At 34.6% G+C, this 27868-nt stretch overlaps 1 protein-coding gene across 1 annotated transcript in view; it reads left to right on the top strand.

The window, feature by feature from the left end:
• Positions 1–27868, top strand: part of DIAPH3 (diaphanous related formin 3) — a 247165-nt gene that overhangs the window by 172664 nt on the left and 46633 nt on the right. The window contains exons 26-27 of the mRNA XM_032993917.2: positions 12414–12509; positions 12908–12967. Of these exons, the coding sequence (XP_032849808.2) occupies positions 12414–12509; positions 12908–12967 (156 nt within the window). The remainder of the gene's footprint in view (positions 1–12413; positions 12510–12907; positions 12968–27868) is intronic.

Raw genomic sequence — 27868 nt, 5'->3', positions numbered from 1 at the left:
TGTATATTGCTGTGCTATGTGCCACTTGAGAGTTTCTTAACTGTTTCTCTTAAACTTTTTAAAAAACAACAAAACACCACCATCATGACCCAAAAAATCAATACTGCTTTACTGGATTGACAATCGTTAACAACATTGGTTGTGCTCTTATGCGATTTTTTTTTATTATCATTACAAATTAGTTCTTACTGTTAATCACTACCACTACATATTCAAAGCAGTCAGTCCTTAACATCTGTGTCCTAAATTTGATCTGAATATAAAATCCCACATAGTTGATACTGTAGAGTTGGCAGTGATGGCTACCACTAATGATATTAGTTGACAAGATGACATGTTGAAACTTGAGACGTCTTCTGCAAGGGAAGCTAGAACTAAAGTGTTTTTTTTTTTTTTCTTCTCTACCACCTTATCTTCCCTTTCCCACATCTAGTTTGGGAACTTATACTTTTATAAAGTGGTTTAGTTTCTAGACAGTTCCTGACCCTCTTGTCTTTCAGATTGAATTTTTTTTTTATATATTTCAGATAAAAATATTTATATCAATATTTTTTAGATTGTGAAATATGTAGTGTTTTATGAAATTACAGTATGGCATCTTTAGAGAAACCTAAAATTGTAAGTAGTCTTTATAATATAAATTTGGACCTCTGTTAATAAGAAAATAGGTTTTTGTTATTATATGGAATCATTTGACTTACTCTCTTGCAAGTAGTTTTTTGAGATTTGGACCTGAAGCCAATATCAGGTTTGGATCCCTCTAAATTGTAATTTGCTAAAATCCTCAATCTCTACTTTACATCTTAGATAGCAACACTGAAGTGTTGTAATGATCACAGCTGATCATAGACTGAGAGTCTTAAGTTGACATAATAAAAATATCAGCTCCATATTCTCCTTTCAGCTCATCCTAATTTGAAAAGTATGTGGAATTCAGTAAAAACTTTGAATGTCTAAGCAGTGAACGATATTTGGTGTTTTGAAATTTATGATAATAAAATCTGTCCTCTAAATACTCTATGGGCTACAAAATTTTATTCATCATGAGATGCTTTGTCAATAAGATTGCTTTACTTGCTTCTGTGAAGTCAGTTCAAGCTATCACATACTATCGTTCCAAAGGTAAATAGCCAGTGGAAAGGAATCTTTATGTAAATGCCACTTGCCTGCATACTATTAACATTCAGATACACACTTACACATGCTGTTCAGATTCTCAGTAGAAAGCACACCAATCAATTATTTTGATCTTATCACAGTGTAAAGAATTCTATAACTGTGATAGCACCAACTAAATTTATTGTAATATAATTGAGAACTCCATCATTGTGGCATCTTCATTCTGTCTTTCTTTGAATACTATTTAAGTAACAAGCTACTTAATCAGTGTTTATTTACAAAGGCTGCCCTTTCTTACGCAGAAACAGTGAAGAGATGCCAAAATGATCTCTTAAACATCTGATTTCCAATCTAGAATATTAGTTCATTTTCAATTGTGTTATTTTCACTTTTATCACAAATTATGTTTCAGTTCATTTAGACAGTTATGACCGTATTTGCAGTTAATTCTGCAACATTTACTTTTGCAGCGGTTTTATATTGTTTACCTGGTTTGGGAGAAAAAACATTCATGTTTCACAAACTTGCTAAGAGTGTTTTAGGTTTTTGTTCTTCAAACATTTACTACTTTATTACTGTCTGCTGAGTTGTGCGATATGAATATTTTCGTTAGTTCTGTAGTGTTCTGCAAAACTAAAAGACGCCATGGATCCCAGCACTGACAATGAAAATAGTAGACATAATCAGGTAATTAAAATTCAGATTCCAACAGATAAAATGCTTGTCTTTGAAATATATTAGAATTCCTCAAACTTATATTAGTATATCAGTAGGTATGCTCAAAGACCCTATTTTTCCTGCCCAACTCAAGTTCGTAAGGCTTCCATTTTGTTAATTTCTTCTCACTGGTAGAGGAGAATCAAAACTTCTTAATAGTATTCCTTTCCTCTGAGGGGAGTGAAGGACTGCAAACATTGCAAATTACCAAAATCTGCTCATGTCCCATTACAACTGAGTAGTAACTACATCAGTAGTTTCTAACATAAGTTGATAATTCGTTGGTTTAAAACATCTGCTGGGCTACTTTCCTGAAAAACCCAAGTTTTGGACAGTAGGTTTTGAGTAAGGGCTTTCTTCTCTAGGGAGTTTCCTCTTGGAATTTCAAGTGCTTCGTTCATCTCTGTTCCTCCCTGGAGATAACTCTTTCCAGTTGTCCCATGACTGCTTCCACTTCTTGTCAGATTGGACCCTCTTCACCAAGAGGATTTCTGAGGTCTCTTTTTGTTACTTAAATTTATTCTTAAGGATCACTTTTATTACGAGGCCATTGGGAAACAAATCTATTCTGTAACTGTGAGAAGTGTAACTTCTTCCTCCTACATTAAATAACAATGAGCAGAAAGAACTGTGGAACCTTATAGAGTTGCCTACTTATTTTTCACTCATGTTAATGTTTAATGGGCAGTTGACAGTCAGCCCATACAATCTTGGAGAGTAGATCTAATTTTGCTTTATGCCTGTTAAAATAAAAAGTCTGATGCATGAGGAATGAGTTGTGAGAGACACTGACCAAAAATCCACTAGAAAGGAAATGTTACTTGATATGTCACAAAGTATGGAAATTGTTTTTCAGCTTCTATTGTATTGTTTTGACAGTAAAGTATAAATCTGGGTAAATTACTGAGAACGGATGTTCTCTCAAGAATAATTGTCACATTTGTACTTGAAAATGATAAAGAGAATGATAAAATACAGGTATGTTCTATTAAAAAAAAAACAGCCTGTGTCCTGAGAAACAATGTGTGATACATCTGAAGAAGCCACAGCAAAAGAAGAGATATAGTGTGAAACTTGATAAGGTTTTCCTCCAGGAAGTTCAGGGAATTGGATGTTTTTAGTACCAAAAAAGTAGAACTGATCTGAATGTATATTAATTAAAACCCAACCACTAATAGTCACAAGTCATGTTCTAACAAGTTCTCAAAGGTGCTAAGTCTTCTGAAGCATGGAGGTGTAGTTCATGCACTTGTTAGTGACGCCGGGGCTCAGAATGCAGCAGCTGCTATTTGTTTGTACTAAGTTATAGCTCCAAAAGAACAAGATGATTAGAAGAAACAATTATTTTTCTTTCTGGAATTTTTACTTAAAGTGGAACCTTTGGAGATAGGAGCTGAAAAGCATTTGTGAAACAGGTTTACACAAAGGCCCTGAAAAAAATAAATAGCAGCTGTATTTGGGAAAGAGAGAAATAGTCAAAACAAACATAACTTTTGAGAAGATGAAGGGTCATTAAAGTAATGCCTGTAGATAAATATCCTCATAAGACTTGTCATTTATGTTGTAGCTGTAAAATTTCTAAACAAATGTGAAAAGAATGCTGCAAACTTAAAATGGCATTACTATGAAAAAAAATTACAATCTCTGGAGCCATCTTTGGGATTAATAGCTCTAACATTCTGCAGATAGTAGCTTTTGGTTTGAATAAGCATTTCCTACTCCAAATACTACCTCACATCTCCTCCACACGGAGGTAGACATCAGAGTCCTCTTTAAACTCTCACTCCTGCTATGTGTAAATTCATTTATTCTTTCTGGTTTTTTTTTCGGAATCATCAAGCTTCTTCTCTCAGGCAAAGCACTGGAGGGTATGCTTTATTTTTATGTTCCTTAGTCCAAAGTTGTAAAAGAGCCAAGAACCTCCTCTGTCATTGTTGGAAAGCTAACAGAAGAGCAGGTCATGTCTCTGACTCTTCCTTCAAACCGAGTCTGCTGCTGCTTCCATTTCTATACTGTTCACTATGACGCTTATCTCCATTCAGCAATACCTCAGTGGTTGTACAGAAATACAGTCTTCTTACTGCATACCAAAATATTCTTTCTCTGAAGCTTGCTGACAGAAGTGACTTGATTTCTCTGGCAGCTTCTATCCATTGAAAGCTATTAAATGCAAATGCAAAGTCTGAATCACAAAATGGTGGAGACCAAGAGACCATTCTTGAAGTGTCATTACATATTTATCTCGTCCTTTATATAGATGTTTGTTATTGTCTAGTAGTGCACAAAGGCTGCAGGACTAAGCAGACCTTGGATCTTATCCTTCTGGGTATTCTTGTGAATTTATAGCCACCCAAACAGAAAGGGTCTTGCCCACCCAAAGCTCTCCAGAAACTTTGCTTTGACTAAGCTCAGTCATGTAATCCAGTCAGAAATTTATCACTCCATGAGTGAGAAATTATATAACTTTTACATTTCCTTCAGCCCCTCATCTCTGTAGCACAACTGTCAGTATGACTGATCATTCTGTATATTTTCTGATTTACTGGTTGTTTATAAATTTGAATGGAATTGTAATGTCTTTCCCTGTGCTCAGTGAACTCTTCAGAGGCACATGGTAACCAAGAGGCAAAGTGTTCATACACACCTACACACATATATTATACTCAGCTACATATATTCTTATAAGAAGCTATGTTCAGTTAAGAATGCTACTGGAGTGGTTCTAACTGCTTCCTAAATGAAATTGTAATTGATATGTCTCAATAATATGTTATTCCCCCCCCCCCGTGAAACAACACTAAAATACTAGTTTTGAGCTAGTCTGAAAAACAGTTTGGTTGCATTCTTGTCAATGTCACTGGAATTGGAGCTATGATGTGTAAATAAAACAGAAAAAACATTCATTAACAGTAAAACTTACTGACTGTTTTCTTTATATGGAGCTGACAGTTCTCACTATTAGCTCTTCTATCAAATCTTAATCTTAGTAAGAGTGCATAAGGTTGGCCTGTTTTAAATGAGTGATTAAATATAAGTAACTAAAATTTAGCATTCTGCTTAATGTAGCAGTTTTATTTTTCCATTAAAAAGGTAGAATATACCTACTGAACAGAAAAAGGGCTATAAGAAGATTTTATCTTTAAACTGACTTTTAAAAAATACCATCAGGTAATGCAATATCTAAAGCATTGCTAGAATATCCTGTTTTGTTGAGCTGGTGAGAGAGTAGGTGTGTACGCAGATAAATCATTTCATTTTCAGACTGCTAGCCACTGTTTCTGTGGACATAGTGGAAAGGTAACCTCTTTTTTAATTGTAGCCATGTTTAGAGTATCTGTTGTAGATGGACAACAATTCTAGTGTTTGACCACTCTTAACAGGAAAAAAAAATAAAAATCTTACAGTTGGATGCAATTTCCTGTAATTCATTTTGTGCTCATTGCCTCCTGTCCTGTTTCTGGGCACCTCTAAGGTGAATCGGACTCAATCACCATTATACCTAACCCAGTCCCCCATCAGATATTTATGTATATTGATAAGATCTCCCTGAGCCTTCTCTAGGTGGAACAGTCTCAGCACGTTCTCATATCAGAGATGCTCCAGTCCCTTGACCATCTTCATGGCCCTTGACTGACTTTTCTTGGGTATGTTTGTGTCTCCCTTGTACCAGGGAGCCCTGACCTGGATCCAGCACTGCGGAAGTGTCTCACCAGTGCTGAGGGGAAGGATGACCTCTTCTGACCTGCTAGCAATACTCTTCTTTGGTCATCTTTGCCTCAAAGGCACAACACTGACTCATGGTCAATATGTTGTCCACCAGAATCCCCAGTTATTATTTTTTTAAAGCTGCTTTTCAACCAGTTAGCCCCCACCAGTGCTGTTGTATGGGGTTATCCTCACCACATTCAGGTCTTTTTGTTGAATTTCATCAAGATTGCTATCTGCCCATTTTTGCAACTTGACAAGGTCCTTCTGAATGGCAGCACAATCTTCTCATGTATCAACCATTGCTCTGAATTTTGTCCTGTATGCAAACTTGCTCAAGGTGCGCTCTATCCCATCATCCAGGTCACAAAGGAAGACATTACAAATATTGGCCCCAGTATCAAGTCATGAGGTATGTCACTTCAGAGGCTTGGCATTCTGTTTATTCTTCTGTAAGTCCAATTTACTTCAGGAAGAGTTTTGGGAAATCTCCCTCAAAAAAGCCTGTTCTGGCAAACTCTTTACTGGATCTGAAATTGGTATAAATGATCCTGGATAATGTCTGTGAAATTGCGTTTACAGTGGCTTTCTTCTGTTGTCACAGAAAGAATGAGATTTATAGACATTATAAATTTATATATTTTTCTTACAAAATTCAATATTAAGATGATTTCACTATCAGTCCCATTACTTAAATGGAAAGTTGTGATCCAGTTGAGATGCAGAACAAGGTACCTTACATCTCTGTAGTATTTTTGTATCTCTGATACAGAACCACCTCTAAAACCATAGTTTACCTTTTGGTTTCTATGATATGAGTTATCTTATGGAAGTTCAGTCGGTGTAGTGACCAACCTTAATTTCAACAGCTGATTTGAAAAGGACAGCTGTCTTTAAGAGTTCATGAAGGCTGGATGCTTAGTTTGCATTTCATTTGTTTTGAGCTCTTTGGAACTTGTGGCACACTTTCATTCACATGCTCAGAGTCAAAATCTGTCTATTTCTGTACCATAAAAGCACTTTATGACAACTCAGTGATGGAACAATTTCAACAAGAGCAAACAAGATACCATGAAACCCACTCTTCTTATCTAGATTTATGGAATAGGTGGATCGGTCATTGGGGGAAATCACACCTTTTTATAGTGCTCTTGCCTATGGCTCTGAAGAACTAGCAAAGGCTTACTACTTTGTCTTAGGCATCAGTAAAAAATGTAACTCTTCTGATCCTGTAAGGTATACATATGTGTTTTGCTTTTGGGAAGGGCTGGTATGTGTCTTTTGCCTGAAGTTACCAATGAGAAAAGACAAGTGAATAGTGATATTTCTGGCTGAAGTTAGATTTAACACTTTTTAAATCTAAAAAGGAGCTGTCCTTTCGTCCAGTTCATCCAAGGCACACTTGACAGCTATTTCTGCCTTGCACTGTACTTTGGAAATTTTCTTTTCCTCACTGTAATGTTACAAGGTTCTTGCAAGACTTGATCAGAGTCAAAGGAACCACTGTGTTCTGTTATGAGTCACGGCTCTAATCCTTGCACCATTATTGAAATTTGAGCTGATAGCCATGTATTCCTTCACTCACCTGTCAATTAAGATTATCTGATTGGTGCTATGGCTTTTATCAGAAAAAGTTCAAAGCCTTAGAGCAAGTTCAAGTTGAAGTGTGTATATGCTGTGCATTTCCTGGACAAAGATGCCCTTAATATCCACTGGCAATTTCTTTGTAAGATTGTATCTGACTTTAATTGGAGTGAAGAGTCTGAGTTTACGTGATCACATTGTTAAACATTTTGAAACCTTCCCTTCTCTGGACATTAAGATTGCTTTGTATTTTTATTTTGACAATGTAAGAGCCTTCAAAAAGTCTCCTGACATGTTCATACATAAGGCTGAGAGGTCTAGAAGTTATGTGTCAGCACCATGAATACTTCACAGAGCCTGGCTGCCTGAGACTCTGGACTGAAAAGATGGAACAACTTCCAAAACATTGGTGCTCACGCCTACATTGATGGCTTAAATTACCTCCTGTTTTGTGAACCGCTGTTCTGCTCCCTGGAGCTTTAGTCACTCAACACTATACCATTGCTAAAGCTTTCCTCTTGTGACATTCAGAGAAATGTCCTTTAATTTTTATTCAGGTGGAGACCTTTAGTCAGCTGAGTGTTGTTTTGTAGTCTGTAGTGGTCATTATACAAACAAATATCCAGGAGTTTTTATTATGCCTTGAAAGTAAAGATACAACATTAACAGAGTTAAAAGATGTATCTTTATTTCTCTCCTTCTTCACCTTGTGTGAGTAGTCCAGAAAAATCTCTGCTGTCATTGTCCCAAGCCTGGTATTCACTTGCCTCAGAAATTTTTGTACATTAAGGCACAAGACATCATATACCTAAACCTGCAGGAAGGCTGTGAAGGGATTAAATTTCACTTGATCAAAAACTGGGTACAGTTTATCCAACCTGACTTATATCCTGTCGTAAAAAGAAAAAAAGAGCAGTTTGTATTCTCATCAAACAAGAGTAAAAAAGAATTCATTCTGGTAATTACTGAATTGTAAGATCAGGACTTAATTCTTCAGACAAGAAAAACAAATCCAAGAGCTTCAGCACTCCAAGTTTGTTTTTAAATCATTCAAAAGCCTGAGTGCTGCCATGGAGTTACTTCAAAGGTGATATAAAGATATTAAGTCTTTGCTAATTCAGATAGCTTAATGAGTAGTCCTCAACTTTTTGCAACCTTTTCTTTCTGTTACAGCTATGAAATATTAAGGTCTGGTTTTAATGCATGCATTTGTCCAAATAGTGCAGTTTCAATTTCAGATGAGGCTTTGCATTCAGAGTTTGGCTTTAGGAGCTGATCCTTTATATTACTTACCGTGTAACAAAAAGCTCTATGTAACTGCAATGCTATAAATAGGTCTCAATGGAAAATGACAGTTGAAGTCCATGTAGATAAGTCTCTTAAGTGTACAGATTAAGTAGGTAACATCAACAGAAACAATGCTAAAGAATTCTTGGTTTGTTTTTTTTTTTTTCTGAAGGTCCTTAGTATTTCCTTCATTTTTTTAAAAAAAAAAAAAAAAAAGATTTTTTGAGGGGAGTAGCTAAATAAAGCTTTGATTCCTTGAAAGAGGAAATAGACATATTATTGTATGTTTTTGTCCTACTAACTTGAACTCCTGGAATCCCTGTGTCGAGTGTGATGTTTTAGTTTATATTGGACAGATGCAGAGGAACTGTAAAAACGAAACATTTTTCATCCAAAGTAATCTTGTTGCACCACTCTTATTTTAAAACCATATTGCTAATAATATTTGTGATTTTGTCATGTCAGTGGACTAATGCTTCTGGGATTATGGTATAGATCATTTGTTCCTTAATAAGTACATAAAATGCAGGAGTCATTGCTAACTGCAGTATCTGTTGATATCATTATAAGACATATTAAAGCTGTACTATGAAGCCTATGATACTCAGTGCACTAAATGAGAAGGGTCTCTAATATTCTTAACATTTTTAAAGATGTAATTATGAAATTAGGTAGTTTATGTCTGACTTGGCACTGAAATGTCAAGGGCAAAACTTACCAGCTATTTTGGCAAGTTTACTTCTGCTTTAGATGGTATTTAAGAGAGTTGTATGAGCTTTAATTAGGTCTGATATTAAAAAGTATTTAAATCTCCTCTTCTATGATTGAAGGAAAAGAGATCATTTAGATCGTAAAAGGGTAAATTTCTCAGAGGAATTATTGTGGGCTATGTATCTATCTACAAGCCAATTGGAATTAATAGTTTTAGGATGTCAAAAGATTGATTAATTAGGAAGCCAGTTGGGACTGGTGACAGCAGTATGCAGCAGCTTGTGAAAGCCAATTTAAAGGTCCCATAGAAAGTGTTAATATTGAGCAGCATTTGTAACTCTTACACTATCACTGTAGCAATGTTGTAATATCTGTATCAATGAGCTGGAGGAAGGGGTTGAGTGCACCCTCAGTAAGTTTGCAGATGACACCAAGTTGATTGGGAGTGTTAATCTGCTTGAGGGTAGGAGGGCTCTACAGAGGAATCTGGACAGGCTGGATTGATCCGCTAAGGCCAATTGTTTAAGATTCAACCAGGCTTAAGTGCCAGATCCTTGGCACTTGGGTCACAACAGCCCCATGAAATGCTACAGGCTTGGGGGAGAGTGGCTGGAAAGCTGCCTGGCAGAAAAGAACCTCAGGGTGTTGGTCGGCAGCCAGTTGAATATGAGCCAGCAGTGTGCCCAGGTGACCAAGAAGACCAACAGCATCCTGGCTTGTATCAGAAATGGTGTGGCCAGCAGGACTAGGGAAGGGATTGTCCCCCTGTACAATCTCACACTGGTGAGGCTGCACCTCGAATACCGTGTTCAGTTTTGGGCCCCTCCCCGCAAGAAAGACATTGAGGGGCTGGAGCAAGTCCAGAGAAGGGCAACGAAGCTGGTGAAGGGTCTAGAGCACAAGTCTTATGAGGAGCAGCTGAAGATACTGGTGTTGTTCAGCCTGGACAAAAACAGGCTAAGGGGAGACCTTACTGCTGTCTACAACTACTTAGAAAAAGGTTGTAGCGAGGTGGGTGTCGGTCTCTTCTCCCAAGTAATAAGTGATAGGACAAGAGGGAATGGCCTGAAGTTGTGCCAGGGGAGGTTTAGACTGGATATTAGGAAGAATTTCTTCACCGAAAGGGTTGTCAAGCACTGGAAAAGTCTGTCCAGGGAAGTGATTGAGTCACCATCTCTGGATTTAAACTATTTTAAATATTTAAAATATCTGTACATGTAGCAATTGCAGACATGGTTTAGTGGTGGATTTGTCAGTGTTAGGTTTATGGTTGAACTCAATGAAGTTAAAGGTCTTTTCAAAGCTAAGTGGTCTATGATTCTAAGTGCGTTCTCAGATTACAGTTCTGTTGTTTTAAGGACCAGCATCTTGGGAGAGCAGCAAATCAAATACTACAAGGAAGGAAGAGGGTTTTCCTTGGAGAATATTTTTAGGGAATTCCAAAAATAAGAACAAAATCACTTTCTAAATTCAAATATACATGTAGAATTAGCAGAAATTAAAGAATGGATAATAATGCAAACAAAAGGAACAGAAGTGCTAACTAAATGCAATTTGTCATACAGATTTTAAAATAAATTATTTTGGTCCTTCTGTAAATAATAAAGTATATGCTGGTGTAATAGAGAAAGTGTCAAAAATGTTTATGAAAATCTAATTTAAATTTAAGTCAATGTTAGGGAACATCTGTTATGAGCTTTACATATGTTTATATCTGAATTTCTACAGAATTTTTGAATATATGAACTCATTATTTTATGAGGAGATTACTATGTGAATTTAAGTCGTATTTGAGAGACATTTTTCTTTAATTTGTGGACAGGACAGCTAAAATTTCAAGACAATATATGATTTTTTTTTTTTTTTAATAATGATTTGCATATATCAGTTCCCAAAATCTTGTGCCTCTTTTTGTTATGCTTTCCTCCTCTTCTTTTAAATGATGTCTGAGCTTAGGGTTCTGAGAAGCTAAATTAGATTCAACTCAACTTAGTGGTAGAATAATGAAAGCAAAGGTATTGTTTCTGGAATGTCATATTCATGATTCAGCCCACGCTGATTTGACAGTACTTTGCCAGAACTTCCTCTCTGCAACTTTGAGCTTCTTTTGTCTGATTTTTTTTTATTGCCCTTGAAACCACTTACATTAGAAGGATGCTAGAATTCTTTAAGGTTTATTGAAAGATGCAATTTATTTAAAGGAGGGAAACAAATACAAATAGTGTTGGAAAGCAACATTTCCCATAATAATTTTCCACCATATTCAAGTCTAGAAGGTTGCCTTGCTTCCTTACTTGTAGTCCAGCACTTTCAGAATTTCTTGAATTAGTGGCATGGCATCTCATTACACCCATCGGTTAGTTTAGGCCCTGATTTGAATATTCACTGTTAGCAATAACTGCAGAATCATGTGATGTGTCTGACTGTATCCAAGGTGTGTGTTGGCCTGGGGAGTTTTGCCCGGTGAGGAATAATGAGATTTCTGTCATTTAATTCTTTCTTCCTCTTTGGTGATTTTTCATCATATAATAAATCCCTGAAGTTGTGTTCTTTGTCCTCCCAGGCACAGACACAAGGGGTTAACAAGGTTCAAGAATCTAACATTTTGTGATGTGTTTGTTTGACAAAATAAAAGTGAGGCATTTAATACTTGCATTTAATTATAAACTCACAGTAACATAATTCTTTCAGGGGATATTATACATACATGTATAATACATTGAGTAGAATTTTCCTGAATTACATCAATTATTTAATATTGGCCAGAGGTTATCAAATACAAAGGGAAAATGGCTTTTGATTAAAGCTACCTATGGATATCACTCTGTATCCAATCCAGTCCAATATTGTTAATTCAGCTTCCTGCTGAGAAACAATTTCAACTTTTTATAACAATATCTGAAATGATCTCTTGTCTAATATAGCAAATCATTTAAGGAACAGCTCTTGAAAACTGACACGAACCGATTATTTGCAGTTGCAAAAGGGTACTGAAATGAAAATATGAGTGAAATGACATTTCACTTAAAGCTATGCTTGACTCTCGATGTAGAGAAAGCGGAATGTGAGATGAATGGAATAAAATTTGGCTGAGTTCAATGTATGGAAGACCAAATCTGTTGTGATTAATTGCAAGAGAACAATTTATGAATGTTAAAACTATGGTCTAAGTTTGATATAAATAGTTTTAATAATACCAACTATGTATTTTATTGCTGTTTATTGTTATTATTATTTATGCTTTGATATTGCAATGGTAACCTAGAGTGTTCCTTCACTCTCTTTTACAGAAGGTGAGGAGACTGGAGTAATGGATAGCCTGTTGGAGGCCTTGCAATCAGGTGCAGCTTTTCGAGATCGAAGGAAAAAGATACCGAGGTCTAAAGGTGAACATTCTTATTTTACATTTTATTTTCCTGAGAAAGCTAAAAGTGTTATGAGTCCAGTGCTCTATAATTTAAACGCTATCAGGTTTAATTCTTTCAATGACAACTTTCAGGGATGTCCAGGTTGTTTTACTCATGTCATTAGCACTTTGGAGAATAATTTACTGCATTTACCATAGCCTGATTATTATGACAAGACTCTTCGATACAGTCACATGTACTTTAACTTTTTAGAGTTTATATCTGAATGCATAAAGGTCATCTTGCTCCATAAGTGAATCACATTTTTTCTTCTAGAAATATCTAACTACTAAATAATTCTTCTTAGTAATGTTGTTACAATGCTCCAGTAACTTTCAAAGATGTGTTTTATTTCCATTGTTTCCTTGCTTTTTCAGACATACCACAAAATCTCAGTCCAACCACGGAGCGGCCTGTGCTGAAAGCTTGTAACCATGGTAATGAACCATATTCATGTATTGCATGGTTTTCTTAGCTTATGTAGTTGTCTGTGCTTTCAAAAGGCTGTTGGGATTTTTTCAGTTTTCTACATTAGTGGAATACTGAAACCATATCAGAACCTGCTTTTTAAGAATCACCTGAATATTACATGCTGAACTTGTTTACTTTGCAAAGCTCTTCTGACTTTTGTGGACTTTTTATTTATTTAAAGTGTGGTTACATTTTTAAATGTAGTACTTTTAAAATCCTTAAGAACAATTATGCAAGGCTGTTTTTAGTGGATTATGGAATTATAATAGAAAGAAGAGATTGCTGAACATTTTAAATGTTACTAAGTGTTTATGATACTAAATCAGAGAACTTTTTGCATTCCTTCTGTTTTCGTCTTGGTTTTCTTGATACTATATCTGGAATGGCTTAAGATATCATTTGTCAGTATGATTCAAAAGTGTTGTTGTATCCCCAAAGTAATAGTAAATTAATTGGTTACTTCATGGTAAAATATTTCTCCAAATTTTGAGCATGAGTCTCATGAACACGTTTATTCTTAAACACCTGAACTATCTCACTGTAATCAGTAAGACTTGCTCATATGTGAAAAGTTATGAGGGTGTGGCTGCTTGTTGGCCTTGTTTGTTAATCTACAGAATATTGTTACATTACCCATGTTTTAATTAATTTTGAGGAGTCCAGTGTGACTGTTTTCAGTATCTCATAACTAGTGGTCTTGGTAAAAAGTTTATATATGTAGCACCTCTGTTAAAGAAAAATTTTTATTGAAACTTAAAAATTATTTCCTTTCTTAGTTTTTTAAGCACAGTGCATTATCCTTTGATATTCAAATGTTCTGCAGATTTTATAATGCAGATGACATCAAATTGACAATATTAATTATACCTCATGTTGAAGTGTTTATTTATTAATTGTCTATAGCAAAACAAAACAAAAACAAAAACAAACATACAGAATTTGGCTTTATTAAACACAAAATTAAAGAAAATAGAGCTAGAAAGATGGTTTAAAGATAATTAATATACTTACATGAATTGGCTCAAAGAAGAACCAAGTATATTTGACAGGTGCTTGTCTAGCACATAATATATTGATATTTGAATAATGACTACAAAGCACATCTGAATTTATCCTATAAATGTTTCTGCTTGTAAGAACAATTATGTTGAATGTTGCTTCTTTTCAGCTCATTCTATCTACCTATCTGTCTAGATAGCTAGCTAGCTGTCTCTGGATAGACAGTGTAGTTTTCAGTTTTCAAACTAACTATGTTTGGACAAAGATTAGGGCCATGTTTATGTTTCAGGTTGAAAACAAAACACCAAAAGCAAACCAAATAAACCCTCAGGATTTTAATTCTGCAAAATCTTAGTCTAACCTGGGGACTGGCTTGTACCTCAGATGGATATAATTTGGCACTGAAGTTTGAAGTTCAGACATTTGATTTGGAGAGAAAAATAAACTCTTGAAATTTTAATTGTTTTTACCAAGGTCAGTTTTTCTGTAGAGCATTTTGAAACAATCTGATTCTAAAACATTTTAAAATTAATTCAACTTTTCTTTCAGCTGTCTTGTTAGCTCAGGAACAAGATAACACAAATCTGAGCTCACTTTTAAGGAATTCATTATTATGTTTTTTATACATTGACACTTGTCACAATATCTACATGTTACATCTTTTTATCTTGAGCCAAACAGAGCATTGAACTTGGTGTAAATTATGGTGAGTTCATTTATCAAAGCCTTTTTATCTTTTTGATTGAAATATAAGGTCATTCGTTGCTCCAAGTTCAGCTTTGAGTTGACCTTTTTTTTTTTTTTCTATTCAAAGTATGCATAGATAAGTTGAAAATTTGCTTTTAATAATTTCTTTTGTTATTGGGAAATCCAAAATTATATAGGTTGCATCCTATCTAGAATGAATACTAGACTCTGAGTATCAAAGTTTATTTTTAGATAATAATAACCTCACTGAACTTAATGATGTGGCCAGTCAAAGCAAGAATTATAATGATAATGTTCCTTTAATTTTCTGAGTTCAACAATGTATAATGCCAGGTTTTTTTCAGTATTATCCTCTGTATAATTTTTTCTTGTTCTTTATAAGTAATATAGATACATATGCAATAACTTATTCTTTCTATGTATATGTGTATAATAAGTGATTAATATTGTATATAATGGTTGATTACATATACACTGTACAAGTAAGAAGTATGTGATTTCAGCCCACTTCAGAAAAATTGGGATATGTTATTAGACAGAAGTATTGTCTTGGTCTTTCATTGATTTGCTGTTTTTCCCAACCTAAAATTTCAAATGGATGCTAAATTTTGTATCACAGAAAAAAAAAAAATCCACTAAGCCACTTATTCTAAGCTTAAAATATGTGGAGACTGAAAAAAGTCCTCAAGCAGTAGTTCAAGCACTGTGCTTGTTTGCTTCTGTACTGGTTTTAACTGTTTGGGTTAACTGTTAACCGGTTTGGTTACTGCTTATTCTGCTGAGACTAACAGATTCACTTATAGTAGATATACTTTATTAGTACACACTGCAGATTCATACTTAGGGGGAACTTCTTTGACTCATCACGTAGTCAAAAATAATTACAAGCCATAACTTGATATGTCTGTCTGCTGAGTCAAAGATCAAAATCTCTGTTGGGCAGATACCATCAAGTTCTAGCTAATCTATTCTGTTTCAAAACAAAAATAAGCAAATGCTTACACACTGTTTTAGCCTTTATGATTAAAGATATTTCTCTTGTAGAATACAAATCAGACCCAAACATAGATGGGAACTAGAGAGTAGTGGCTCCACGTCTCACAGAGGATGGGAAAGGAGAGAAATACAGCACAAATGCACACTTTCTCCATAACTGTAATATACATAGAAGCTGGAGGAAATGTCTCTAACCATTGCCATTGTCATCTTCGGTACAATACTGCTCAAGGTACCAAACTATCACTTGCTTTTGAGGCTGAGACAAGCCCTATTAAGCAAAGTAATACAGAGAAGCAAGTCAATGCTACTCTAGCCCTAGAAGTGAGAACTGAAATTGTTTCCTTTAGCTAAATGGACCGCTTAAGAAAAAAAAAGAAGGAATGATAAATTTAGTGGAATGCTGGCGGTTGTTTGGCCATTTTTCTCTTCATGATCCGTTGAGCTCCTGAGAAAGCTCTGGCAGTGTTCAGCTGATATTTCTGATCAAAAAGTAGTACTGGTTCTCATGCTGCATTCCAGGGTACTCTCTTGAGTATGTTATTTTCGGTAGTACTGCACTCTTCTTTTATTGAACGGATTGCCTCTTCCTAACATTGTATGTGGTTTTCGTCAAGTTTAAATCTACTCTATTTCTGTGATCAGACTTACTAACTGTAATTTTTTTTTGCTTGTGACAAGGCCCATCAAGTCAGATAATTTCTTGCTGAGGAAAAGCCCTGCTGCATAACTGCTAGAAATAATACACATTTGTAATTACTAGATATTGGAAATGTTCTAATACCTTAAGAATACAAATCATTTTGACTAGATTTCTGTTGACGTAGATATGATTGGTATATTTATTTCCTTTGTTTTCATTCATGGTGCTTTGTATTTTTAAATTAACAACTGAATTACATATATGTTCAAAACTACCTGTTAACGTTACAGTTTGCTTTAACTGCAAAGAGTCATAAACTGCAGTAAATGCTGTGGTACATGCTTTTGCTGTAATTCCCGTTCATAGCACTTTATGACATGAGTAGAGTATTAGTATAGTTTTAGTGTTGTATTTCGGTAAGGTTTTGGTTCAACAGCATCTAACAGGGGAGCTTTTTTAGTTTATTTAGGGAGCAGAACAAAGCACTTAATTTTCAATGATCAGGATTTTGCACGAAGATCATTTCAAGAAGCTAACAGCTATGGCTGATCTGAGTTTCTCAATTATTTACAACAACAGTCAAGGCATATTTGCAGCTTACACATTTATGTCAAGCTAGTTAAGTTCAAAAATACATAGCATCATATACAAGGCAGCACAGAGCCCACTGCAGCACAGAAAGCTGCATTATTCACTAAGTTTGTGGTCAGGCTTAGCAGCCTGCATCAAGTTCTTTGCTGCTATGGCTACGCATCTCTTTGCAGTAACATTAGCCAAGGTAATGTTACCTGAAATGCATGAATACAAATTCAAGATGCAGCTTTGACTGCACATACATATATATACCTCAAATGCAGCAGAAAGTGTTTTTCTTTACAAGTAGATTATATTCAAAATGCTGTGAGTAAGCAAAAGCTATAATAAAATGGAAGTAAAAAAATACAGATTGCTTTTTGTGACTGCAAAGGTTGAAAGCAGTCTTTCTGTTACAATCCGTAATTGGGTTGTGGACTATACTTCCAAAGGTCTTATTTCTATATTCAAATCAAACTTCCATGATAAGAGATAGTTGTAATTACTATAGTGGTTTGTTCAGTAAATCTATAAACAATAGAATAATTTTCATGTCACATTTAGCCTGAGGCATTTTAAACACCTCTGTTAAATAAAATCCTTGTCAAGCAATGTCATTCTGGTCCCAATTAAGCAGAAGAAAACCCTTTTTTCATGTTCATTGGGTTTTTTCATCTCTTATTCGTAATAGAACTGTCATTGGAGGTTCACATTAGTGTCTCTTCTACATTATTTTTGACAATCACAGCTGACAATGAGCTCTGGCTCGTCTTCATTCTTGAAACCCACAGTGCAACCACTTAGAGGTCACTATTTTATTTCATCATTGTTATATATGCCAGCAAACTATGATTGACATTTCAACCTAATTTTTCCTTATTATTTTCCTCAAGTTCTTCTATATTGCTGTATTTTCCACAGCTTTATGTAGTGAATATTAGGAAGTGCCTAACACTGGAGAAACAATGAAACCTGTGAAGATAACTTTTTACCCAGTACATGTTAGTAGTAAAGATGCATTCTTGAGCACTACCTGTTCTTCATAGTAGATGTTGTTTTGAAGGCACAATACAAGTTAGCCTATTCTTCTTTCTGTATGTGATCTACAAACACTGATGGTTTTGCCTCTGGTGGAGAAAAGTTTTGTAAGGCTTTGTGAAGTTTTACTCAATAGACAAGTTTCCTTGGCAGAAGACTTGGCATATCTGTAGGTGCTGTTATGAAATGAAAACATTTAATAGGATTTCTATTAAAAAAAAAAAAAAAACAAAAAACAAAAAAAAAAAAAAAAAAACAAAAACCAAAAACCAAACCAACCAAAATGTATTTTCAGTTGTTCCCATTTTAAGACCAAAGCTTCACTTCAATTGACTTCATAGGTCAAGTAAAATTGCTGCTTATTCTAACAGAAATAATTACCCTGGAACGATCTGCACTGTTAATAATAAAGAATTTTTTCCTAGAGCAGACAGCAGAGTTCAGAGAAACCGTGACCATAAGAGTCAATTTTGCATATGTAGAAAAAAAATATCCAGAATGGAAAGTGAATTTACTCATTTTCATTTGTTTGTTTAGAACTATTTCTGCATGGCCATAATTGCATACACATACAGTCTCTCACAGAGGTGGCTTTGAAGAATTTACATTCCAAATTATCTAGAAATAAGACTAATTCTGATGTGAAGTTTTTAGGTTCTTTTTCTAGTGATCTCCCTCTCTCATAATTTAATGTTGGAGTGGAGAAGGTATTCAAGTCAGATGGGATGACAGGCAATGAGAAGAATCCTGGATGAAAAATGACACATTTTGAATATATTTTTTTTCAGAGCCTTTCCAACAATGTTAATAAAGTCAATCTTTATAATAAAATCCAATATAGAGGTATAAACCACTTGTTTATGTATTTAATTAATTAATTTTAAATATCAAATGCTGCAAAATGGTTGCAAGCTCTGTTAAGAATGGAAAAAGGTACTTCAAATTAGTAGTAAATGCGTATTAGTACTGTGAAAATGTTGGTATATGCAGAAAATATAAGTGTTGTTAACTTGCCCTTTGTATAAGCCAAATACCCACTGTCAATCTTAGCACTACCTGTATTTAGAAAAGGAGAGGAGGAATTGTAATCTTGCAAAAAATGCCTGTGTCTTTCCTATTACTCATCTGATAAAGTCGTTTGAGATTTCCCTTATCAACTCCCATGAGTAAGGTGTCACACATATCCTCCATTCTGTGTCTTATCATAAAGACTTATATGTGAACATAATATAGACAAGAAAGAGAACCAAAGCTTTTTAAGAGTAAAAATTTTTGGTGTCACCTTGAGACAAGGTGGACCTTATAAGGGGGCTTATTCTCCAAAGGTCTGACAACTTCATTCCTAAAGTGAGACCTTTTGAAGACGTTAAATTAGGCACTCAGAAGAGCTAATTGCTTTTGTAAATATCTTTCCAGCATTCATTGATACTAGTTGAATAAGACTGCTTCTCTCAAGGGAGGCAAGGACATTTCTGTAAGATAAGAACTGTGGCAAAGAGGTGACATTTGAAAGCAGTGACACTGTATATTCCATAATTGCACATATAGTAAATGTCAGCTTCATAATTGTCTAGCTAGGTAACCAGATTTCCAAAAGCTACAGCAGACGAGTTATATATTCAAAGCAGTCTTCTGAACATGCATCAGTGGACAATCTTAAATCTGTGAAGGGAGTTGTAAATTACCAACAATTTACCCATATTTGTCTTTTCATTGTTTAGTCACGCAGAACTTCCCATTTGAAGACAATTACTGAGTTGTTCTGTATAGGAAAGAGGTTCTGTCACTTCTCAGAGTACTCTTCAGGTCTCTTCCATATTTGTTAAACAAGGTTTTAGGTATAAATTTACCAGACTGTTTCACTTCTGTTTTCTGAATGTTAAAAACAAGTAGTATCTAAACTCCCGCCTCTTTCTTCAAAGGCTTAAAGAACTCTGATCCAAATAGAATATAAGATGCATCTGTCAGCTGAACAACAGCCATAATGCTCTTTATATTGTTACATATATATCTCTTCCTAAAGGGATTATTGTTCTTCAAAAAAAAAAAAAAAAAAAAAAAAGTGACATATAAGGTAGGGAAATTTGTCAGCTAGACATTAGAAATGAGTTTTCTCTGGTTAAAAGGCTCCACTGGGGACAAAATTTGAGGTGGGAAAAAAGTGTATCAGCACTGACCCAGGTCTGTTTTGTGTCTCAAGCAATGTCTGGTTAATGCAACATTGTTTAGTCAGTGATTCAAAAGATGTAGAGAAAGCATGAAACATAAGTCATGAAATTGTTTAAGCACACTTCTTAATTCATCTTTCTTTGCCATGTAAGTGAATGAGTTCCTTTAATGTTCTGGGTTTTTTTTCCTCCTTTGGGAGAATTTAGTTTCATTTTTTTCCTAAGCGGTTCTTGCAACAGAGCAAAAATATACAGTGTAAAAGAAATACTGGAGTTATGTTTCTGCCTGATTTTTTCTCATTATAAGCCAATGCTCTACGAATGTGCAAATAAAGGACACTAAACAGATGCAGGGAAAACAAGAATATCCTGCAGTTTCTTGCCTTTGTTGGGTTAGGAATACTTGGAAGCTTTATTTTCAGGTTTTGTAATACTCCAAAGGAAAATTGGCATTTCAGTTGAACCAGAACTGGTGGTTGTGTCTGTAAGTTGCTTGATAAATGCAGTATCATCTTTGTTTCATTCCAAAAATAGATGAGTCTTGTGTATTTCCATCATACATGCCTAAGGCAAAATCTACATCAATCACACAGCAAAGTAATCAAAAGCCTCAAGAGACTTCTTCTTGGTGGCTCAAACTTGGAGATCATGAGTGGTAAAGGTAGGAAATATAGGGAGTAAATGCAGCTTTCACATGAATATCGGAAGGAAAGATGATAACCAGACTTACACTGAATGATCTAGAGTAGTGTGAGGTAGTTGGACTGTAACTCCTCTTTTCTTACATTGATGAAGCTTACAAATCCAAGATGAGAGCTATAGTTTAAGTATTTTCAGGAAAGACTATTTGGATTTTGGAGGATATTGGGCTAATCAAGAATCTATTTACTTTCAGCATACACTGTAATGTAGGTTAACCCTTATTCTTGGCATGGTAATATTTAAAAAAAAAAAAAAAAAAAACAAAACAAAACAAAAAAAAAAAAAAACAAAAACACTTCTTAATGTAAGATCATTTTAACCAGTCAGAAAAATTAATTGAAGTCAATGTTATTTCCTAGCAGATTTTGCTTTCTCAAGATCTGCAAAAATCAGGATTGCTCATATACACACTTTTTCTCTTTGAAAGACTACAACAATGACTTAGTAGTAGGTATGGTCTTTCTGTTTCAATATTTTGTCACAATATCTTCAGAAGAAGACTTTTTTGTAATGGTGAGGGGTTTTTTTATTTTATCGGGGGAAAGTGTTTTCCTCATGCTTTATTGTCTCATGATATTTATCTAACTCCATATAGAAGAATCAAGGAAAATGATTATCTGACCCTACAAGTTTGACCGTATTTGCCTCAGGTTTTCAAAAATCTAAAAACTGAGGTTTAAAAAACTAAGAGTGAATTTATTCTGCATTGTATTGAAACTTGCAGTCCTTGATTTTCTCTCTCATTGTGGCACAGCAAAATGATAAAATAAGAAATTGAAAAGATAACATTGAGAATATTTAGTGTCATAAACAAGGAAATGGAATGAAATCTCAGCAGATTTTCAGCATAGGCAAATAATTATTCCAGATTTTTTTCTTTTTATCTGTTTTCTTAGGCTTTAAGCCTGTTTCTTAGTATTTGAAAATAGATGAGTGTACATGGTACGTTACAGTACAGTGCACATACAGATACTTGAATTATCTCTGGGCAACTACTTTGTCTACATGAAGCAGAATAGCTCTTAGGCCAGGAACAAATTGGCTATTGCAACCCAGTTTTGGGGTTTCAAAACAAATTTGTGTATGTGTGTACAGCACCTAAGTGAGCTATGCAGTTTCAGGAGCTACGTCCAAGAATGTTAACAAACTTTGAACCATAGAAAAGTAGAATACACTTCTATTATGAACAAATCTTTTCATAGGTTTCTCTCCTATTTCTGAAATCTGAATTAAGTAATTTAATAGGTTATATATTTTTATATCTAGAATCACTTTGTCACTTGGGTTCTACCCTGCCATTTGGGAACCTATACAGTCTAGAAAGACAGGATTTTCTGATGATTGCTTTTCATAAACAGGAAGAGGGAAACCATCTCAAATAATCTGAAAACAGGATATGTCTCCCATTTTCCTCAATTTACTGACAGTTTTTTTTATTTAAAATATGAGATGAATTTCTACCTCACCAAAAAATAAGTCGTAATAGTGGGAAATGGAGAAGATTGTATTAATATCATAGATGTTTGTTACATGGAATGGAATGAAATCACTGCTCCTTTGGTATAAACATCTTGGATAAAAGATCTTAACAGTACCACAAGTATTTGTTGACAAATGCCTGTTTAATGCAACACAAGTTAATAGGTCGGTATTTTCATGGTCAGAGCTTCCAGGTCATGGTATACATTTTACTGCAGTCACTGGGGTTTTGTGGCACGAATCATCATCAACTTTCTCCTTTCAGTGTGAATATTTGAATTACTAGACTCAGTAACATTTGTTATTTGTAGTGGAACTCTGAGCAGAGGAGCTAATGAACAGAAGGGAACTTTCCAGGGATATGGAAAACATGGTTTAAATCCTTTCCCTGAGGGAATAATGGAATTTGGATGAACTAGGGTTAGACACAGTTGAGTGAGAGTTTTCATTACCTAGAATGACTTTGGCACCTAAATTTTACTGACCTTTTAGTTTGGTAATTTAATTTATTAACAGCAGAAGAAATTAGTATAAGAATTGTGTACCTTAACTGAGAGGCAGAGTTTTGAGACACTACAGATGTGTTACCCAGAGAAATAAGTCTTCAAGGTAGAGACTGATGGAACACATTGATCTTCCAATTATTTTCTATAGCCTCTGGAGAAGGGATAAGAATATATACTCTATTAATACATAAAGGCTTCTGTTGCTTTTATAGCTCTGTATAAGTTTGGGGGTTTGTTTAGTTTTTACTGTAGTTATCATTACATTCAGTGGTGTTTTTTTGTTTTAATGTTTCCTTAGTTTCAAAAGTAGAATTTCATCCCAAAATACTTCAATTCCTTGCCAAGATTGCTTTATTTTCCCATAAGAACTATTTCTTGAGAAATTTATCTGAGGACCTGTTCTTATTTCAAGTGGGTGCATTAATATATTTTTTCTTCCTAAGTTCCAAAGTATTTATATTTTCTTTGATCCATATTTTTCCATGAGAAAGTAAACTTTATGATGTCTAATCTTTGACTCCACCATCATTAGCTTAAGAACTGGGTGAGTCAATCTAATGATTCCAAACCTGCTGATAACTCATGTGAACACTATGCCAAATTAGTCAGTTAGGCCAATGGAGGAGCCTGGGGAGGACTGTTAAATTTTGGTTAGTATTTAAAAAATTAAACAGGATTAAATGAGAACTACATCAAAAGAAATGCTAGAAGCTGGTAGAGTGCCCTATGCTTTCCTTTGGTCCTAAACCATTCCAGGAGAGCAGAGGGAGCGTTGTTGGCTTTGGTTTTGAGCTGTTTGGGTTTTTTTCCCCATTTATATTGTTTGGTTCTTAAGCTGAGATCTACAGGCTCTGCTTTACAAATGTACCAAACATCTACAACTGCAGTGAAAACAGTAGGATCAAAGCACTAAACATGTAAAGTGCTTTATAATGTTAATTACCTGGGATATCAGGTATTAAACATTCTGAACTGATCTCCCAAAATTAATGTATGTATTTAATCTCTTGAAGATAAAATACCTCATAAATGTAGGTACAAAACTTAGGGAGCTTAGTCTCCTATATTGGCTAGAGAGGGGGACATACCTATCTTACACAGGAGTTAGCTTATATAAATTGCTAACAGTCAGTGATTTCAGGCCTCTAATTTAAAGTGCTTGAGGCAGAGAGACCTGAAGAGGTTGCTCCATGTTTTAGTTATCTATCTATAATAAAGTTAATAAAACATGGCACAGTACACTCAGTACTGAAGATAAAACAGTAGCTTGAATAGCTGCTCTTTAACTTAGTACATTCTGTCCTATACAATGAATAAAACAAGTTCTTGTGAGGGAAAAAAAAATAAATTAGTTCTCTTATGATGCATATATATAAAATTTATGTTAAATGTAGATAGCTAACTTTGTTGTGCTTCCAAACTCTACTTTGTTACTCAGCTCTTTTCCTTTACTATAGAGCGTGTTTGTGGTGTTGTGTTGTATGTTGTTTATATTAGGATGCTAGCTACAATGATATTTTTAAGTGTGTTAATGTTTCATTTGAGTAGCTGGATTAAAAATAAATTAATCAGTACTGTGGCTTTAAGTTATGTGGCCTTTCTGGTTTTGCAAGGTAAGTTCATGATTTCAGCATGAAGAGTAAATCAAGTTTGATGCATGAGTAGTTGCAAACTCTGTTCTGGCTATTCAGCACAGAATAAAAAGTACTTTGCTATCTGGTAATCCCTAGTTTTGTAATTGTACTGTAGATGGTAGTCTTCCCCTTTCCCTAAGAAATCTAAAATCGTTTTAATTCTATGTGATCCATCATCAGGCAACTACTCAAAAAAATAACGTTCTTAAATGCTCTCAAATGTCCAGTAGCAAAAATAAATGAAGGGCAGAGTGCATTAAGGGATTTCCAGTTGTGTCTCACAGGGCAGAGAAAACTGCTGTGAGAGAGCTCCTACTCTTGCTGCCTTTAGCAATAGCTTCCTGACTAATCAGTCTCCAAGCTTACCCCAGTGCTTTAAGTCTGTTCTTTCTCTGTTGCCAGCTGCTGACTGAAAACAGGACACAGCCAATTACTCTCCGCTGAGTTTACCCAGTCTCTGTTTATCCACCGAACAGCAGTTGCTCTGAGATCATTTTATCGAAAACTTGTTATGTAGTGACATCTTCTATTATAAAATGCTGAGTTTGTTTCAGTGGGGTCAAAAATATATGAATCTTACAGTCCTAAAATTGGGTATTATATCATCTGGAATAGTTGTTTCCTATGGGATGGAAAACAAAGCATGCTAAAGTTAAATATTTTCTTCCTTTTCCATGTTCCAATGACAGTCAATTAAAAAAAGGTTTGTCTTTGTTAGTAGAAGTTAAAAAAATAAACTGTTAATGACTGTCTTTAATTGAGGATACTACTAGCAATATCCTGATTTCTTAGTTTGAAGTCTGATCTTCCTTCATGTATCTTTTTCTCTTCCTTTCTAGTTATTTCTGAAGCCGTATGAGTGATACCTAATGATAGTTTTTCTTGTTCCCAACCACATCTTGTCTCTTCCTTATTCTAAGCCCATCTTTCTTACTCATCTATCAGTGCTACAGTACATTAGCACATTCAACAGTACCACTTAACTGTAGTATATAAAACATTTTACTCCTACTTCAGTCTGTAACTGCAGATTTAGGCTAATAAAAAGGGCATTTTTGACCTGTGCCAACAAACTATAAAATGCACTGTGGCCTAAATGAGAATATTACTTATTATAGAAATCTTCTACACTCACATTAGTCATAAAGCTTTGGTGAAATTGTGCATATTGAAGGAACTAAGCAGCCAGAAAGGCTGCAAAGGGATCTCCAGCCAATCTTTTCTGGGAAAGCTGTACTAAAAAACAAAATACACTATACTTTCAATTGTTATTTTTCTAATACCTGAAAGTACAAAAGGATTCATTAAAATATCTTGTTTTAGCTATTAAGAGAAAGTTAAATGAGAGGCAGGTCAGCAATAACTTAATATACTGTCCAAACGTCATAAAATGTTTTAAAATTAAATAGCTGTACAGTTTAAATCCTTTTAAAGATCCAGGGGAAAGATTGCTCTGGATCTCCCCTCCAAAACTGTCACCCAAAATCTGGATTTGCTCAGAAATTGCAATAAGATGTACTTTAGGGACTGCTAGCTCTCACCATCCAACAAGGTTTTCTTCATCTGCGGTTCTACAGTGCTAGTACATTGAGTAGTTGCAGGATATTTTTTCTTATACTTAGCACTTCTCTGCTTTTAATTTATCCCATTAAAAAAGAAAAATAATAATAAAAAAAAAAAAAAAAACAACAAAAAACCCCCCCCACACACACACAAATACCAAAACAGGAGTTACTTCTTATTTTTAGTTTGCAAAATCCTTTATTCCCTTAGCCTGCATTGACATAGTGAAAGTTATTTAAATCTTTGCAGTAAGTAATACATTTCTGTGAGTGATAAGAAAACTTGTTTGGTCAAGAACATTTTTTAACAAGAATATTAAGAATATTAACTTATTTTATATGGAAATAAAGTTTGACTAAAATTAATCTTCCAAGGTCTGGTTTTGTCAAAGCTAAACTGAACAAGTTAGGGAGAACAATAGGAAAATAAGAGAAATTGAAAAGCTCTTTTTAAGCTGCCAATGTATGTGTTAGTAAAGGACACACTCTACTGCCTTATGCTCTTGGCTTCAGTTGCAGATTTCAGCCTTAATTTTTTTTTAAGTTATTAATGTGGAATTCTCGTTACATCAAATTGTCCACCTTCAAAAACCAAATTGAGTGCAGTAAAATTTTACAATCTGTTAGTATTCCTGGAGTATGATGAACATGCTAGTGGAGAAGTCCCTTAAAGGTGCTTTATATTCAGAAAACACTGCAGCATTGCTGCCCTAAACAAGATTTTCAGATTTTGAAGCTAATGGAATACTTGGTATGCTTTCATGAGGTAAACTGTAAAGAACTAGAAAAAATAAAAAAATATAATGTCCCTGAATTGTTTCGTTCCCATTGAAGTGCACTGCTTCTCTGTAGTATCAACTTCTGTTGCATGTCTTTGGGACAAAACGAGTTTGGTGGTTCTCACACCTCATAATATTAAAAGTACCATAATTAGTATTTCAAGTCATTTTAACATGTTCTTGTTTGGTGTATCAAAGAAATTAAAGTTGAGCTTTGAACTTATGCCATTTTCAGTATATGTTGAAGTCCTTCCTCCTTTTAATGAAAGTAACATGTACATTAACAGATATTTTACCCATCGCTTTTGAGGAGTTTCTTATCTTTGAGGTATATGAGCTGAGTAGTGCAGTGTTGGATTTAGTATTAGTTGTTATACTTGTACAGAAGTGCTGTGTGGAAGTGAAGAAATTCACCCAAAGAAAGTTGAAATATCTTTCAGTTTACTCAGTATATCAGTCCAGGCTTATGAAGTCAGCCTAAGAACAGAATTTCTATTAGTTAAACTTGTTAACTTTTCCACTGGGATTTATGATTAGAGTGCATATAATACCTTATTACTGATCAATGCATGAGAGATGTTCTGTTGTAATTTGTATTCAGGGGAAGTATCTGTACTAGTTTTCATTTTACATTTTTGTAAATAAAATTCCATTAATTATTAACCAAAAATTTAGTGAACCTTGAAACTCACTGGAAAAGTTGCACTCAGTGCAACAATCAAACAGAAGCAGTGATTTTTCTGGGATACTGTTTATTTCAAAGTTAGGTTTCCAATTAATATTACTTATTTCTTTCTAGTTGATGAATTACATTTTCAACAAATTGAGGAAACCAGAAATACAATAGTCTAACCAATATTATTTGTCAAACTAAATTAAAGCTCAAAGCAAGTTAATACTATCTTCCAAAGCAGCAACAAGATAATATATAAATTATCCAAGCACCACCAGTGGCACTTATGATAAAAATTTTCATATTTCTTTATCAAAATCAGAGTTGACCTGAGAGTTTGATTTCTAATGCAATAGAAATAATTATAAGTAGAACTTGGAGCAGAGGGCTATTACTTTATAAAAAGT

Source organism: Tyto alba, unplaced genomic scaffold (genome assembly GCF_018691265.1).
Source record: "Tyto alba isolate M040663 unplaced genomic scaffold, T.alba_DEE_v4.0 Super-Scaffold_45, whole genome shotgun sequence".
In the NCBI taxonomy this organism is placed as follows: Eukaryota; Metazoa; Chordata; class Aves; order Strigiformes; family Tytonidae; genus Tyto; species Tyto alba.
The sequence above is the reverse complement of the archived record's forward strand: the minus strand, read 5'-3'. Positions and strand labels throughout refer to the sequence as shown.